This window comes from Lissotriton helveticus, chromosome 2_1, assembly GCF_964261635.1.
Source record: "Lissotriton helveticus chromosome 2_1, aLisHel1.1, whole genome shotgun sequence".
Lineage (NCBI taxonomy): Eukaryota > Metazoa > Chordata > Amphibia > Caudata > Salamandridae > Lissotriton > Lissotriton helveticus.
In genome coordinates this window covers 2,029,272,967-2,029,290,182 of record NC_136059.1, presented here as the reverse complement: position 1 = coordinate 2,029,290,182, position 17,216 = coordinate 2,029,272,967, and the positions used below count along the sequence as shown (strand labels likewise).

Sequence of the window (17,216 nt, the reverse complement as noted above, 5' to 3'; positions counted from 1 at the left end):
ATTCCAGGGACCAAGTAGTCCATGCATCAATGCCACAGCCATAATCCTTTCGCCAGGACAAACCAACTCGTGAGTAATGATAGGAGTCATCAGCTGATTAAAGTCGACGTCAGGAGAAACCGGTCCGCAGAGACACAAATCAATGGCCCAATCGAAATCACAGGTCAGGCAGTGAAATACAGGCTGGACACAGGTGAAGTAGGAGAATCGAAAAGATAATCCATATGCCGTGCTTAATATCGCCAACGGCATTGTGCCATAATATTCTAGCATGCGATTGCGGAACAGTGTCAGCAGCTGCAGGGTGGGAGGTTGCATAGGAGGGACATCCATATTTAAAAATGTAAAAAAGCACAAGAGCGTCTGCTGGTAATGCAAGTAAAAATGCCAATCCACGAACCAGAGTGGAGAAAATAGAATGAAAGGAAGCAGGGATGACTCCAAAGATTTTCTCAAATGAAGTCACGAGACCACTGGTAACAACTTTAAAAAAGTGCGCCAGGGTCTTTGTGGAGGATGCGTTAAAGATAGTCGGAACCATCTTGCTGAAATTGAAAGGCAAATCTGAATTAAAAGTATTCCTTTTATCGTAACAGTAAGTGAACGGGTTATTTGCTGCAGAAATGTTCTATTTCCTCCCACACATGAACATAGGGAGTTTTCAATCTGGCCACAAATACCAACCTTGGGACAGATTTCAACGGCATGGCAAGAATAAGAGCTCTTTTGTCTCAGAGAGAGGTGGCCTTGAGTTCGGCCCGTGAAACTTTCGTGCTTCACATAGCGAACACCCGTACAGAGGTGCAGACCCTTTTCAATTAACTCAGAACAATCTTCATTATTGAGCATCAAATAACTACCATTTTCCAACAACTTGAACGTGGGGATGATAGCAGGAACTGGCGTGCCTTGCAACACGCAAGCCATATTTGGTCGGTGTTTGTTGCATGAACCGTGTAACTGTATGTGCCTACACATTAGTGAATGATCTGGCGTCTCAGTGCATTCCTCTCCATTCAGATAAACTTCTTGATCATCTTTGAAACATCTGTATGTGTATGGAAGCGACCAGACCTCATGAAGAAAAGCACTACCTAAAGGTTCATAACGACCTATTGGTATATATTTCATACAATTTGAAAACTTATATAAAGCAAAAGGCAGCGTTATTAAACCGTGGATAAGGCACGTTGCCAAAAAACCCGCAATCCTCTGCTGATGATGTCAGTGAGCATGTCATGAATGATGTAATATGTGACATCATCAGCAGTGGATTACGGGTAATAGTATCTCTAGTTTACTCCCCTATAGCTGTCTTTCTTTTAACATAAGTGTCTGTTTCCTTCCCTTATACTTAGTGTTTTTGGTTCGCTTCTAGTTCGCGTACCGGCGAGCGAACTGGGAAGCGAACTAAGAGAAATAGAGGTTGGCACAGTTCCAAATATTGTACCAATTTTTTAATAACGGGGAGGTCGTTCTGAAAAGAACTTTTTTTTTATTGTTTTTGTTGTTTTATATTTTTTTTATTATTTTTCGGAACATTTTTTTACTTTTTTTGAATTTTTCTGAACAGTTTTATATTTTTTGGGGTTTTTCTTGGAGGGGGCAATGAAAACGATTCATTGTAAAGGGCTCAACAGGAGCAACAAAACAAAAAAAGAAGTATTTATTATTTTGGGCGTTTCGTTCAAACTTGCATATGATAGTCAATAGCTCTGTTGATCAGAGTGATGCTTTTTTCTCCGTAGGAAATGAATCCATCGCAAAATACGCAGGTGTTTTACTTCACCAAATTTCATTTGTATATTTGGCACCATCTCCCTGCCCTCTGGTCCCGTTACTTCCGGTACAACAGATCTTCTGGCCATAATAGGGAGATTATCTAGGTCGTTCCGAAACTGTGCAGCACTGTAGTTGTTAGGATGCCACCTAGTCATATGGCGATGCATTGTGTAGTTTCCGAAACTGTATTTTTTCTCGGTTCCTCTGGACAGTCTATCTTGACATATAAGGCAAGTTACGTATCTTGCATTTACTTTTTTCTGACCTTTGGGAATTTTAAAAAATTGCCAAATGAAGTTTTCTTTCCGGTGAGACGTCCTGGGCTGCTCAGGCAAAAACTGCCTCTCTTCGTGCTCCTCGTCCTGTTCCTCTTCTTCTTCTTCTTGTTGAATTATAACTTGAGCAGGTGGTCCACTCTTCCTTGGATGTGGTGGAGGTGGTGGGGAAGCACCAGCTGAAGCTACTAAAGAAGCCATTGCTCAGTGATCACAAAGGGTCTTTCTCTCACAATGATGAAAGTCAGAGTGAGGAAAGAAGGAGGGATTTTCATCATTTGGGAAAAACAAGAGTTCTCAACCAATCAAAAGTGTTCATTTTAGATTATATGACCTAGTCTTACATCATTAGGAAACCAAAAGTGAAATGAACCAATGAAAAGTGTTATTACCAAGTCACATGACTTGCTGTGTTTACGTTAAGCGCTTTGCAGGGCCTCCCGGTTTGCTTCCAGAAACCTGCGCTTTGCGACTCGCTTCGTGTACCAGTTCGCTAACGTAGCACGTCATATGACGTATCACGCGACAACGTGAAATGTCATGCGGACGGGAGGCGTCACGATGTTGTTTTCTAACGCGGCACTTGCGGTAAAGAAACGTTTACCGGCTCGCGGTCTATTTCGCGGCATCAAGGTCAGCTAACGGGAAGCTTCCCGATTCGCGAAGCGGGAACGAAGAAAAAAAAATATTTAAAAAAAAAAATTATTCATAAACATATAAAATATATATTTTTGGATTTAAAGAAGAATACATTTTACAGCTACAGATATTAGCTGTTAAAAAACCAATGAAATTCACAGAAAAAACCATAGGTTATAGACCATATATAGTTAGGAATTAGCATTTACAAAACCTTGAAAATTCACTGAAAAAACCATAGGTTATAGACCATATATAGTTAGGAATTAGCATTTAGAAAACCTTATTTTACTCACACAAAACCATTGAAATTCCATATATAGTTAGTTGCACTAACTATATATCGCGCACCCGCAATCCACTGCTGATGATGTCACATATTACATCATTCATGACATGGTCAGTGACATCACTGATGACATCACTGATGACATCTCATTTGACATCAATGACCACATCACTGATGATATCATTCATGTGACAATACAATGCATCTCCTCACATTTTAATATAACCTCTGTTTCACCCAGTGTTAAAAAGAGAGTATAATTTTTGAAACCATTGACACACCAATACTAGTTACTACATACGCACTCACTGATTGCTACGTCTACACACACCTTCACTCATTCACCCATACAATCATTCATACATACAATCACTCATCTTTACAACACTATCATATGCACTCATACACCTATACAGACACTCACAGTCTGCCACTCATCCATGGAGTTACTCACACACCTAGTCAGTCCTGTAAAGAATCAATGACACTTCCATTTTCTTGTCTATACAGTTAAACATAGAGCACCTTACATTTTCAAACATATACTAACACATACTTACCTTCTTATACAATCATTGATACAAGTACAGATTGATCTGCACAGTCACACACCTCCCAGCTAGCCACACACACACTCAGTCTCCCATACAAATACTTGGGCAATCAATCAATAACCCATATAGTTACTCATATAGCTACTGATCAACACATGCAGCAGTTTACAGAACAACAGACATAATGATGCACAAATTAAGACAGTTTAGTCACTAACCCATGCAGTCAGTGAGACACATTTAATCACTCACTCATACAGTCAGTCATGCACCTACTAAATCCTTCGTCCAGACACTTACACATCCACTCATTCTTCAATATGTAAGACATATTTAAACTTTATAGAAACAAAAAATCACTGGATGTTGTTATCAGTGATGTCATCAGTGATGTCATCAGTGATGTCATCAGTGATGTCATTTGAGATGTCATCAGTGATGTCATCAGTGATGTCACTGACCATGTCATGAATGATGTAATATGTGACATCATCAGCAGTGGATTGCGGGTGCGCGATATATAGTTAGTGCAACTAACTATATATGGAATTTCAATGGTTTTGTGTGAGTAAAATAAGGTTTTCTAAATGCTAATTCCTAACTATATATGGTCTATAACCTATGGTTTTTTCAGTGAATATATATATATATATATATATATATATATATATATATATATATATATATATATATATATATATATATATATATATATAATCACAGCTAATGTAGTTGTGCATTAATAGTGTTTGGATAACCTAATCTTACCTTGACAGTAGTACATATCAAAAAATGCTAAACCTTTTTTTGCTATTATAAGTGCCTAGGTATTGGTGGAGTAATAGGATAAGTAGCTAGTGCTGGATGGGTGATTGGAGAAATGCATGGGACAGACAGGAGGATTCCTTCACTGCATAGGTACTAACTGGATATTTAGAAGAGCGTATCAATAGTATGTAGCTGGTTAAAGGTCTGCATACATAGTGTACAAAATATTGTTCCTACACTTGTATTAGTGGCTATGCCATTCTTTAAGTATATGACTAATAACTGGAGTAATTTCAGTGCTGCAAAGAGAGTGCATGCTCAATTTAGAAGTGCTTAAGTATTGGTGAAGTGATAGGATACGTAGATAGTGCTGGATGGATGAATGGAGAACTGCATGGGACAGACAGGATTCCTAGACTGTATAGGTACTAACTGAGTATTTAAAAGACTATCAATGCTATGTAGCTTATTAGAGATCTGCATGCATTGTGGACAGAATATTGTAGCTGTACTAGTTTTTCTGGCTAGGCCATTCCTTGGGTACATGACTAGTAACTAGAATAATTTCAGGGCTGCAAAGAGAGTACATGTTGAATTTAGAAGTGCTTGGGTATTGGCAGAGTGATAGGATATGTAGATAGTGCTGGATGGGCGATTGGAGAAATACATGGCATAGAAGGATTCCAACACTGCATAGGTATTAACTGGGTATTTGGAAGAGCGTATTAATAGAAAAACTGTTTGAGTTAGTCAGAACACAATCCAAAGAGCATCCCCAGACAATCAGCTCCATGGACGTTACGCCTTCCTGCGAAGACTTCTCTGCCTTCTTAACCCAAAAAACTGAGAGAATAAGAAGCGATCTCCTCAATGACGCTATCCTGTACTCCAACCCCCGACACTCAGCAATACCTCAACCAAAGAACAATGCTACTTGGTCTTCCTTTGACACTTACTCCGTAGAAGAAATTGGCAGACTGCTCAGCGCCTTGAAACCTTCCAATCACCTCTCTGACCCCCTTCCTGCTAACGCTGTAAAAGACTTCTCCCCTTGGCTTCTCCCACTCTGGTCTAAGATTATCAATAGCTCTCTTCAACAAGGATCCATCCCCAACGCCCTCAAAGTAGGCCAAGTCACACCGCTACTAAAAAAACCAACAGCAGACCCCACTGATCTAAACAACTACCGCCCTATTACAAACATTCCCACTCTCGCTAAACTGTTGGAAAAATGCGTTCAACTACAACTGACTAAACACATAGATAAGTTTGATCTCCTAAACGCTCATCAGTCAGGCTTCCGAGCAGGGCACAGCACCGAAACTGCCATGACTCACATAGTGGACGATGCCCTCCAAATCCTAGACCAAAACGATACCTGTCTCCTCATCCTTCTGGATCTCTCCTCAGCATTCGATACAGTTAAACATGAGAACTTACTCGAACTGTTAAACACAAGAATGGGCATATCAGGGACTGTGCTAAAGTGGTTCACCTCATTTCTACACAACCGGACACAAAGAATCAAAAGCAACAACCTGCTGTCCTCTCCGGTTCCGGTATCGCTAGGCGTCCCTCAAGGATCCTCCCTCTCCCCAACACTGTTCAACCTAGTTATGGAACCTCTCACCACGTTGCTACAGGCTTCTAATGTGCACTTTCACATGTATGCCGACGACACCCAACTTTATCTCAAAATACAATCTCCCAAGGACATCATGCTGCTGAACACCACGATCAGTAACACCCAATCCTGGCTTGCAGAGAATCACCTCAAACTCAATGCTCTGAAGACCGAGTTTCTCCTGATCTCACCTCCCGATAAAATATCCACGGCTCAAACATGGCTTAAGCAATTAACGGCTCTAAATGTACAGCCCATCGTAGTAGACTCTGCAAAATCTTTAGGCAGAACACTTGACACCAATCTCAACATGCAGCAGCACATCAGCAAGGCAACCAAAGGAGCGAACTTCCAAATCAATACCCTGAGAAAACTTAAACCATTCCTTCCTGCCAAAGACTTCCAAACTGCAGTACAATCTATAGTCATCCCGCACATAGAATACGGTTGCACCGCCCTCTGCGGGCTCCCCCTAACTACGACGGCACCCCTAAGAGCGTCCCTTAACGCCGCAGTGAGACTCGTCACAGGCTCAAAAAAACACTCACATATCTCCCCGGACTTTAAATCACTGAACTGGCTACCTTTTGAAGCCAGAATCCAACTGAAAATCGCATGCATGACACACAAGGCTGTGCATCTGAATTCACCCGCCTACCTCACTCAAAAGTTGGCAATTTCAGGTGGCTCCCGAACTACTAGGAGCACAAGCAATCTGTTGCTGAAACCCCGAAGATTTCGGAAGGAAAAAACGTATAAACGCTCCTTTTCAGGAATGGCGCCCAGGATCTGGAACTCACTCCCTCCTGAAACAAGGCTCATCACCTCCAACACTATCTTTAAGAAGGAAGTTAAAGCGATCCTCATGGCAAAATACACATGACCTATTTCTACGTATCACTCATGAATCTGCGCTGTAAGTCCTGCCCGTCCATGGCCTATTGTACCCTGTATTATCGAATTACGTAATGTATACGCTCACTCTTTGTATTTTGTTATAATGTTTGATGCACCTGGTTGATTATGTTTATTGTTATATTGTTGACGCACCTGGTTGACTTTGCACACTTTACCCTCTCCACCTCAACGATCCTTACTTCCCTTCTACTCGCACCTGTGGGTCTTTACATCCTGCACACACCCACCTCAACTAGGCCCACCTTTAAACTCTAGATACTCTAAACACGCTTAAGCAAGTATATGCTCCTTGCTATTGCACTTTATGCTATTGACACAACTGTTTGTCTATACTCAGTGTAGCTACATTACCACACCTATGACCTACCTCATGTCCTTTGTCCTACCTATGTAACTAGCACCTTGTACCTAACTACCTCATATATTACTTTGTATATTCGCTTCTTTTACTTTGTATTCTTACTTTGTATATTTTACTTTGTATTTTTTACTTGTAAAGCGCTCTGATATCTGCAAAGATCTTGTTCGCGCTGTATAAAACTCTCAAAATAAATATAAATAAATAAATAGTATGTAGCTTGTTAGAGATCTGCATGCAAAGTGTACAAAACATTGTACCTGTACTTGGGTTAGTGGCTAGGCCATTCCTTAAGTATATGACTAATAACTGGAGTAATTTCAGTTCTGCAAAGAGTGTGCATGTTATATTTAGAAGTGCTTAGGTATTAGCAGAGTGATAGGATACGTACATAGTGCATGGGACAGAATGAAGGATTTCTAGACTGCATAGGTACTGAGTATTTAAAAGACTATCCATGCTATATAGCTGATTGGAGGTCTGCATGCATATTGCATAGAATATTGTAGCTGTACTAGTATTGGTGGGTCTATGGTTTCGAGAATAGTAGTCTGTATTTAGGGTGTGAGGAGGAGGCGGTGCATCAGATCACGTGTATGATGTCATCAGTGATATCATTTGAGATGTCAGTGATGTCACTGACCATGTCATGAGTGATGTAATATGTGACGTCCTCAGCAGTGCATTACGGGGGCGCGAGTTATAGTTAGCACAACTAACTATAACGGCTGAATTTCTCGTTTTGTATGAGTGAAATGTCCAACTAACTATGACGTCCATGAAACCTGTGGTTTTTTTCAGTGAATTTGTGAGGTTTTTTAAATGCTAGGGTTTGTAAAGTGTGGTTACCCATCTGTGAGGGTCTCAAGGTGCGGGGGGCTGCAGATCCGTCTGAGCGCTGAATTCATTTGAAGAGCCAGGCCTTGAGGTCTTTCCTGAATTTGGACAGCGATGAGGATTGCCTGAGTTGGATCATGGTGTTTCAGGTCTTGGCGGTGAGCACTGACTCAAGATGGAGTAAAGTTCGGAGAAGTTGTTTTTAATAAATGGCTGGTAACCAAAACATCTGACAAAGTGTAAGAGGTCACTTCATCCCTGGGCAATTCGCTGGGTGGAGGAGCCAGTGACTTAATTGGACATTGTGCATCCTTTCTCCCTCAGGAAGTGTGTAGTCTGAGTGTACCTGGGTGAATGAGACCACTCTCTCTTCATCAAACACATGGCCCGCCGAGCGTCATTTCGTCAGTCGGGGTTATAAAAGAGGGGTGTGAGAGGTGAGGGGGAAAGGGGTAGGCGCCCGCCTCACCCAACCTGGTTCCAGACCTCCATGGTTGCCCTGGTGATGGGGAACATCTAAAGACTTTAGGGTCTGTGTGCTCTCTTTAAAAAAGGGATCCTCCATAAGTGTGATCCTGCTATTGCTCTATCTTGGAATAGCCAACGTTGTTCCGACTCATTCCTATTCCTTCCTATGAGATCGCTCAGTTGTTACGCTTGATATTACTGTTGGAGGTTTGGTAAGCCAAGGCCACCTGCATTTGGGGGCAAATAGCTAGTCTTTTCTCATTTGTGTTCTTTTACCCAGTCTTCGACTGAACCTCATCTCAACGACCAGCAGTTTAGGGTGGAGGTATTCTGGATTGAAGAGGCCAGCTGGAAGTATGGAATACCCTGTCAGCCCATTGTATTGGGTATAGTGCTTTAAGTTGGGATACCAGAGTTGGGGATATTGAAAGGTTGAGGGCTATTGATTTGTTAACATTACCCCAAAATCCTGAGGCATGGCCAAATTCTGTCAGTTACTTCATGAAAGCTGGGAGAGCGGAGGCAGGGCTTTCCAGGGACACGCAGACCTAATTGGCACATAGGCTGATAGTGTGTTGCTCTCCACCAAAGTTAATGCAGGTGATGAGGGGGTTGTGCCGAACCCGCTGAGCTAGAGGTTCCATGTGGAGAGGAAATGGCGAGGTGATAATGGACACCCCTGCCAACGGAAAATGGCGTTGAGATGCGACCATTCGATCTGACCATCGCACGAGCGGTAATAGCAGCTTAGTATCCATGCTGTGAACCTCTCTCCAATATGCTTCTAATGGGCTTTACGCAAAATAGTCTTTCAACTTGAAGTCGTGGACACACGCGAGGATGTGGCTAACAACTTCGATAAGTTTTAATCAAGGCAGTTTGTTGTTTTGCTCCCTATTTCAGAAATTCTCTTTTGGCATTTGTTTTGATACCAAAAAGCACTTTTTTTCTTTCTATAAAGACCTTTTATGTAGTGTCAGATTGATTTACCAGATGTTGCATGGCTCTTTTGTCGACCCCCCCCCCCCCCCCCCACACACACCTTTTATTTATTTTTTCATTAAGTGTGAACTCATTTAGCTTTGGGATTAAACTGAAGTGGCTAAATTGTACCTGTGTCCATCTCCAGCTGCCCAAACTAAGGTCACTTAGCTTCCTGAAATCTTTTTGCTTGGATTTCAGATTTAAAACCGTTTTGAAACTTTTCAAAATGCAGTGTACAAAAACGTATTTTATATGGCTCAATAATATTATGTTTTTTCATTTAAAATAACATTAGCCATATGTCTTGTGCACGCGGCTAAATTGTGTGTATTTCTTTACTCATGGCAATGTCTCTTACAGGCACTGGTGGCGAGGGATGTTTCCAAGTTTGTTTAGTAACTATTACTATAAAAACCGCTCCGGAGATGTCCCTGGGTATGAGTGTGCTCTACAAGATAATTCAATTCATAAGTGTGTGCTTCAGCTTTCTATAAAGTGAAGGATAAAAAAAATTCAAATTAAAAAAATTTGTGTCCAATACAAATTTTGTCCATAATGACAATCACAATGTGGTTTACGTCACCGGAGTCTGTAATGGTGAGCATGCTTTTCTAATTGGAACCGCCTTCTGCAAGTTGCAGTGAGAGGGTATATTTGGGTGTATGAAGTAATATGAGACGGGAAGTTAAATAATGTATGTTACATGCTTATCTGCCAGTTTGGATCCTTTGTTTTGATAGGTATGTGGAAAGTTCTAAAGATGTGACGGGGGATGACAATATCGAAAAGCTGAATCCCATTGCTTTAAGTTGCAACCTGAATATTGCTGCTTGTAAACTGAAGATGGCAGACTGGCGGGCTGCTATTGAAAGCTGTTATGAGGTATGTTTGTGTTCAGTTGCTGGTTTGCTCTAAATGGAAAGGGGATGAAAGTTCTGTTTGTTTTTGAAGCATTGCATATAGTGTGTTTTGTAGTTGTTGTGCCTTACTTTGAAAGCAAGGATAAACTGAAGAAAATTAAAATGCAGGACCATAGCTCCTGGTAAAAAGCAACACCGAACCTGGTGCATCCACATAAAGCATGCAGAAGCACCATGTTTCCGTTCGATATGAAGACTGTTGAATGTTAGTTTGTTTACTTGTCAGTTTGCCTTTTTTCGTTATAAACACCTGTAACTTAACCAGTTCCCGCACTCCAAGACTCCTTAACTTGGGTGGTAGGTTAGATAACTGGTTTGTTGGTGTGAAAGAGGGATTCTCATTCCAACAAGGCTGATGGAGCCACAACTTCCCTTGGTTGCTGAGGGTAAAATGAATAACTACACGCCCAATAAACTGAGGAAAATAAGTAAACCTAACAAAATACTGTCTTTGCTTATCTAGACTTCGTGCCAGTAAAACCCAAAAAAGGAAACCGAAAAGCATAATTTGTAAAACTGCAACAAATGGATTTAAGAAATTTGACTAGACGGCATGCTTCTTGGGTCTCGCACCTTGCCACGAAGCGCTGTTGCCAGCGTGACTTATTGTCAATGACTTTCCTCTCAAGAGGTACAGAACGTGGGCACGTGCAGGCGATTGGGGTCTGTGGACTTGCATGTACCACATCTCCTGTCCCGCTTCCCGAGACCTAACCAGCATGCAGTTTCACTTTCGCCCCATCGTTGGAGCTGCTCGCAATGGCGAGTCCGCTCCGGAAATAAACTTGATACTGTGCCTTCATCGGCACAAATTGAGAATCCCCCACTTACCCGGTCTGGGGGGGGGGGACACTCCAGCTCCCCTACACATCTGGCCGCACGACGCGGGGCTCTCTCCATAGGCATGGGAGCCCCGCACTGCTGTGTGCCGCTCTTCCTTTTTGGTGCCGGGGCTCTCATCAGCACGGGAGCCCCGGAAAGGGACAGGCGTTGCCTGCACCGGCTGCACACGCCGCCACTGGGCACACGAAAGTTGCAGGTACTGCGCATGCGTGGGCAGCCCTTGCCCTCCCATGTCTTCTCCCCGGGCCGGATGTGAAGTTGCTTTCTATTTTGCTTTTTTGGGGGGGATCCATTTCTTGTTATTCCAAGAGGCCGTATGCATTTTTATTACATTTTGAACCTTGCCGTGGGCCGTGCTGATAAGTGAACTCTGTGTTCTCATTTTGTCTCGTGCTGCTGGATAGTTAAGTGTGACTAGACTGTGTGTAAGGCGGTGACAGTCCCTGCTCAAGACAACGTCTGCGATTGTCCTGCTTAGGTCGTGTATCCTCGATTCGAGGTCCCTCTGCTCAGCCTCAATTTCCAAACATGGGACAATGCCCCTCCCCCACCTCCCGTCCGACCTGATCTACCTGTACACCTGAGGCTGCCAAACCCTGGGCTGCTGAAGGCATCCCCTCAGTTGTGTAGAATAGGCCGGCCTTTTTCATTAGCTTGCATCAAGAAAGCCGTGAAACCTTCCAATGTTTGAGCAGTCGTTGTTGCTAGCTGCCAAATGCCCACTGGGTATCAAAGTTAAAATGACAAAGGGGCATCCGATGATGCACCTGTGTCCACAAGGCGCACCTACGCCTAGCTTGGTCGCGTGTGCTGCCATGGGGATCTTACTTGCACTGAGACTCGAAGTGTTTTACTCACGCTGGCCTGTTTCCAGCTGGAGAGTAGCAGCTGAAGAAAGCAGAAAAGAGGCAGGTGGCACGGACTTAATCACAGGCTTCATTTAATTGCCTTGGTCGCAGACTAAAGCAGTCAGGCTGAACTCTGGGCGCCGAGGAGGGTGATTAACTTGATTCCGACTGAAACTGCCAAGATAGTTGCGCCGGTTTGCTCTTACTCAATACGGGGAGTTTTTGGAGCTCAACAAGCTTGGAACTAGACAAGCTACAAGCCCCCTTAGTCACCTTCTCCGCTCCGACAAAGCGTTTACGCTGTCGTCTGCCGAGAGTTTCTGACCAAAACCGGACAAGGGGCTTGGAAAAAGTCCCTGGAGACTGGCAGAGCAAATACACGAGGAACACCTTTTGAGTCTCCCTTAAATTGCAGAAAGTAAAAGTGGCAGTTTTGTGTAGCACCCAATCAGCTTGTTCACGCTTTAACAGCAAATTCTTCTTGGCTGAACTAACACCAAACAATATGCTAACCACATTCTTTTTTTTTTTTTATTCAAATCATTTTTATTGAAGTGATAAATAAAAGACATAACAATAATTCTTCCTTACAGACATTATCAGGTCAGTTATTGATGGACATTACAGAAGAAAAGCAAGATGACAGTAATAAACAATAAATAAAACAACTCAGCTTGCATCTTTATGTTACAGTTACATACTTAACACTCAGTAGGTAGAGGTCTCAGCATGGGCTCTAGTATGTCACAGCAGATGTGTTCCTCAGTACCACAGGGCAAGTGACAGAACCACTTTAACTCATCATGGAGGTTCATAGTGAAATGATGATGCATCTAGTGATGACCATAATTTCCTATTAGACGGTTTCCATGTGGCTGCCTGCAGCGCTGGATTATTGGCACCTCTTAGGAATGACAGCCATTCTTGCCATATTTTGAAGTTTACCTCTTTCGCACTTTTCCATTTGCATAGTACCACCTTACATGCCAGTGTCAACATTAAGTCCAAAAGTAGGCGGTCCTGGTCATTTGACAGTTGTGGATCTAATGCCCCCAAAAGAACATAGGCAAAGTCCTGTATAGGCCTTATTTTGAATAGGTGGTGAATGCATTCAAATATTTTCCCCCAGTATGCACTCAAAGAAGGACAGTTGAATAGCATGTGTGCGAGATCTCCCGTCCCCGAGTGGCAGTTCCAGCATGTGGGGGAATCCCTTCATTTACACTTGAAGAGCCTATCTGGAGTCCAAAATGCCCTATTTACTAGCATGTACTTCGTTTGAAATAGAATGGGTGAGACTTTTTGGGTAAGAGCCGTCTTATGGATCAAGGCCCAGTCAAAGTCTATGCCTGTTAAATTCGGTTCAGCTTCCCACTTCAGTTCCACCTTCCTATGAGTTTTCCTGGGTAAGGGCAATAATAGTTTGTACACCCTAGAGACAAAGCGTCCCGCACACATGAGATGCGGGATATGAGTCAGTAGCCATGGTGTGTAGGGAGAGAAATTGCGTGCAGTCAGTAGTGCTTTGATTTTTAGGAAATCATAGAAGTCCATCGGAGTAAGATCGTGCCTCTGCTGCAAGGTTGAGAACGGGAGTGGTGTCCTCCCCTCGTATAGATCCCCCACCAAATTAATACCCTTTGTGGACCATGAGTCCCAGAAGAGTGTACAGCCCTTGTGTTTGAGATATGGATTTCTCCATAGGGACATGAAGGACGACTTAGCGAAGGTCAATTTGGTTTTGTGTGTCTGGTCAAGTCTAAGCAAAGCTCGCCTAGTATTTAACATTATGTATTTGGAATGTGGTAGGTGAGACAGGTCCATAGTGAGTAGGGTTTCAAGAGGAGCGTGGTTCACCAAAGCTTCCTCTATGTTAATCCAGACTGGTGTGTAGTGTGGTGATTTCGTCAACCATTGAGCACCTTGTTTGCAAAGGAAGGCTGTTTGGTAGTTCCTGAATGAAGGCAGACCCAATCCTCCTCTGTCTTTAGCTAATTGCAGCTTTTTTAATGAAATTCTGGCTTTTTTACCTCGCCACAGGAAAGTGCCAAACAGTTGATCCACCTTAGTAACAAAGTTGTTCGAGAACGTCATTGGGAGCATGCTGGCCAGGTAATTAACCAACGGAGTAGACATCATTTTTAGTGTCTCCGCTCTGCCCCACCAGGAGAGGAATTTTGGCGACCACCCTTCTAGCAATGTAGATATCTTTTTAAGAGTCAGGTCTTCATTTATTTTCAGGGTGGTGATCAAATCTTTAGCGAAGTCTAAACCCAGGTATTTAAAACATTTGGGCTGCCATGTAAGGCCTGAATCCCCAATGACACTTTTATCACCAATATTGTTCAGAAGCTTGACCTCTGTTTTGTCCTTATTAAGTTTGTACCCAGATACTCTGGAAAACTCCTCAATATCAGTCATGAGCGCAGGTATAGCCTCCTCAGCTCTCTCAGACAGAACCAGTACATCATCTGCGTAGGCAGTTAATTTGACTGTGCAGTCCCCAAATGGGATGCCCACGATTTTGGGATCTTCCCTTATATGGTATAGGAAAGGTTCGATTGCCAGTAAAAAAAGTGAGGGGGACAGGGGACATCCCTGTCTTGTTCCCTGCTTTAAACAAAAGGTAGAGGAGAAAGAACCGCCAGCTCTAACCCTCGCTGAGGGGCAACAGTACAGGGACATTACTAGTCTTATAAAGGTTTCCCCTAAGTTAAATTTGTGAAGGACTGCTTTAAGGAAGGCCCAATCAACCTTGTCGAAGGCTTTCTCAGCATCCAATGTTATTGCTGCTGCAGAAGTGCCTAGCAATTTAGCCTTTTCTAGAACATGTGCCAGAATCCTCGTGTTGTCACTGGACAACCTGTTTTTAAGAAAGCCTGCTTGTGAAGGATGGACCAACTGAGGAAGGACCTTCTGGAGGCGGGCGGACAATATCATAGCCAGGATCTTGCAGTCTATATTGATCAATGAAATTGGTCTATAATTTTTTGGGAACGAGGGGTCCTTCCCGTCTTTGGGGAGAACTGCAATTATTGCTTCAGCTAATGTGCCCCTGACCTCTCCTGAGTTATTTATTTCATTAAATAGATGCAGAAGTGGTTCCACTAGTAGGGAGGGGAAGGTTTTATAAAATTTAGCTGTAAAGCCATCCGGGCCTGGTGCCTTTCCAGATTTCAGATTTTTAATCACATTCCTTATTTCTAAAGCACTAATCGGGGCATTAAGACTCACTTGGTCTGCAGCAGAGAGACATGGAAGATCACATTCGTCTAAGTAACTCTCAATCTTGTCCTCCTCCACCGCCTTGTTCTTCGCATAAAGATCTTCATAGAACTCTTTGAACACCTCCGGTATTTTGCCTGGGTCCGAGTGCGAAGAACCGAAGGCGTCCTTAATGACATTGATCGAGTTTTTTTGGGCTTTAAACTTCAAATATGAGGCTAGACTCTTGCCAGCTTTGTTAGTCACAGATCTTAAATCTCCTTGTTCTGTCAAGCCAAACTCCCGCCCTCTCACTAACTAGCTTATTATATTCATATTTTTTATTAGCCAAGGCGTGTAAAGACATATCATCTCTATCTTCCAAATGTTTACACTCTAGGCTTGCAATTTCACGCTCTAAAGACTCCAGATTCGCATTATGATTTTTATTCATCGCTGACCTGATTTTAATGCACACCCCCCTTATAGTACTTTTCAATGCTTCCCATCTAGTAAGGTCAGATGTGTCACCCATCTTGTTGTCCTGCAGGTAGGAGGAAATTGCGGTCTGTAGCGTGGCCCTATGTTGGTCACTATCCAAGACCTCATCATTTAGGCGCCAAGACGTCTGACGAGAGGAGGGTTTGGTGTTGGATATGGATAAGGAGATGCAAGAGTGGTCAGACATTACTCGGGGTTCTATAGTAGTAAAATCTACCCTGGGGACTCCGTTCTGTGTTATGAGAATATAGTCTATCCTAGAGTATGAATCATGTGGTGTGGAATAAAAAGTATAATCTCTCCCTGTGGGATTTTGAAGCCTCCATGCATCTACTAAGTTGAAGCGTTGACACAGATTGAGAAAGGCTTTATGTGACTTGTTCGTTTTGAAGGGACAGTGGGAATGTCTATCCAATATTACATCCATTGGGAGATTGAAGTCCCCGGCCAATACGTGGACAGCATTATCTGGGATACTTTCAATATGCTTGTTCAGCTTCTCCCAAAATTTTAGGTCGCTAGTATTAGGAGCATATACGTTTGTGACATAAAATTCTGTATTGTCCCTACTCAGTTTGGCTGTGACCCATCTCCAATCATCACTCGCTTCGAAGGACAACAGATCTACCTTAGATTTCCTTGCCACAAGTATCAGGACACCATTCTTTTTGCTCACAGCCTCTGCTCCCGCCACTTCATTATAGAACTTATTTCTCAGGTGGAAGAATTGCTTACTTTCCAATTTCGTCTCTTGAAGTAAAACAATATCACCTCTCAATCTCTTCACATAATCCAAAACCTTTTGTCTCTTAATAGGTTGATTCAGCCCTTTAACATTGAGGGATAGTATCTTCAGTTTGTCTACATTGCAAACTCCCAGCGGAGTACTAATTGTATTATGTGACATCAATAACTCCTATCTTCATCACGCTTTTATATATCACACATGGTAACGGCATTTTTCCAAGATCTAAAGGGCCCATGTGTACGGTGATATGACAGTAGAGACTCCGAGCCTCCCCACCACCAAGCGTTAGACCAATAAGCAAAATGCAAGCACAAAGAAGCCAAAGCAAAAAACACATAAAACATAACCCAACCCCTAAACCCCTCATCCCCCCACCCATCCCACCCCACCTGTGTGTAGTAGGTATGGTGACTGAAGAGAGATTACTATGCAACCTCCCCGTGCGTAAACTTCAGATAAGTTTTGGAACAAGTGAATTTACACAATAGAACAGTTGTATACTGCTAACTAATGTATCTTTAGAAAGGCATATTATCGGGACATTATCTGAACTAACAAGTATAAGTATGAACATGAAGTGAGATTATCAAATATCCGCTGATTCCAGGGCAAAATTTCGACAACAACAACTCCAACTGACTTAGCCCTTCAAAATA

The 17,216-nt window shown here is 42.7% G+C and overlaps 1 protein-coding gene across 1 annotated transcript in view; it reads left to right on the top strand.

Annotated features, from left to right (window-relative positions):
• The window catches only part of PPID (peptidylprolyl isomerase D), a 103,850-nt gene that overhangs the window by 33,811 nt on the left and 52,823 nt on the right, over window positions 1-17,216 (top strand). Inside the window, exon 7 of the mRNA XM_078676995.1 lies at window positions 10,237-10,378. Coding sequence (XP_078533121.1) covers window positions 10,237-10,378 — 142 coding nt within the window. The remainder of the gene's footprint in view (window positions 1-10,236; window positions 10,379-17,216) is intronic.